This window comes from Herpailurus yagouaroundi, unplaced genomic scaffold, assembly GCF_014898765.1.
Source record: "Herpailurus yagouaroundi ecotype Mexico unplaced genomic scaffold, PumYag 29, whole genome shotgun sequence".
In the NCBI taxonomy this organism is placed as follows: Eukaryota; Metazoa; Chordata; class Mammalia; order Carnivora; family Felidae; genus Herpailurus; species Herpailurus yagouaroundi.
The window spans coordinates 102,418,565-102,419,838 of NW_024412377.1; the positions used below are offsets into that span (position 1 = coordinate 102,418,565).

General features: G+C 66.6%; 1 protein-coding gene across 1 annotated transcript in view; it reads right to left on the bottom strand.

Annotated features, from left to right (window-relative positions):
• Nucleotides 1-713, bottom strand: part of FCHO2 (FCH and mu domain containing endocytic adaptor 2) — a 121,324-nt gene extending 120,611 nt beyond the window's left edge. The window contains 2 exon segments of the mRNA XM_040451044.1: nt 432-524; nt 526-713. Coding sequence (XP_040306978.1) covers nt 432-524; nt 526-696 — 264 coding nt within the window. The 5' untranslated portion in view covers nt 697-713.
• Nucleotides 714-1,274: the final 561 nt, after the last annotated feature.

A 1,274-nucleotide genomic window follows, 5' to 3' on the forward strand; every position in this document is an offset into this window, starting at 1 on the left:
AGCGGGAGGCGGCCGCGCCACGGGCCCGGCGTCCGCGTCCGAGCGGCGGGGCGCGCCCGGCGCCCAGAGCCTCCGGCGGGGCTGGGTCCCGTCTCCCGCCCCATCCGGCGCTTTGTCCCAGAGCGGGCGGCGAGCGGCCCCTTGGCGCCCCCACCGTGGGCTGAGGGGCCGCGCTGACAGTCCTCGCCCCCACAAGCGCTGGGAGCCTGTGAGACCCGGCGTCCGGCGGCCCGTCGCCCGCCTGGCTTCATCCAGGCGGGACCCAGCCGGCGGCGGTACGAGGACGCTAGCCCTTCCCGCGAAGCCTTAGCCGCCACCGCCGCCACCACCGCCGCCGCCGCCGCCGCCGCCCGGAGCGCACACAGGCCGACGTCAGGCGCAGAAAGCCTCACACCCCAAAACGCACACAATTTCCAACCTCCCTCTCTTACCCAAAAATTCTCAACGAAATGCGCCATGACCATCCTGCCGCCACCGCGCCGGGTTCCGCGTCCGCGTCCGCCCGCCGCTGTGTAAACACGGGCCCGGCCCCCACGGCGCCCCCGCCTTTCCCCGCCGCCGCCGCCGCCGCCGCCGCCGCCTTCTTCCCGAAGACCGGCCCGCACCCTCCAGGGCGCATGCGCCACCTAGCGGCTGCCTTCGCGGGCGAGCTCTTGAATGCCACCGCCTTGGTTGCGCATGCGCCCCGCGTCCCATTCCTGGGATTTGGTCACCCTCCTTTTTATCCCGCGCGAGCGCGGGCTGGGCCAAATTGAGTATTCTCTTGGGAATGGTGGAGAACCGGGTTCTTGAGGAGTCACTTGGGAGACTGTCCGCACCCTTTGCGGTACAATAGGTACTGGCCCAGGAACGGAGCGAAGAAATGAGCTGGCCAATGGCATTGGGTACGACAGCCTGGCTGCCTGCTCTCTTCCTCTTCTCAAGACTTGCTTCCCCGGCCTTCGAGGATCTTGAAGGAACCCAAGTCTGGTCGAGCTGGGATAGGAGAAACTTGGCGTCTAGCCACCGGGAGGAGACAGGGAAACCTTTGGTCAACAGGGTGACTTTCCTTAACAAGGAACTAAGAACCAAAACAAAACCTTCCGAGGCCGGAAAAGGAGGAGACGCCCAGTGTCGCCTGAGAGTCGCTGGAGCTGCGGGAGACCCAAGCACGAAGTCCCCTGCCCAAACCGCTGACCTCTAGCACGCCAGGAGCAAACCAGCCAGTCCGGGTGACAGCAGGAACGTGGCCCCGAAGGAAGGAATTTCCCTGATCCAGGCAGTTAAAAAAAAAG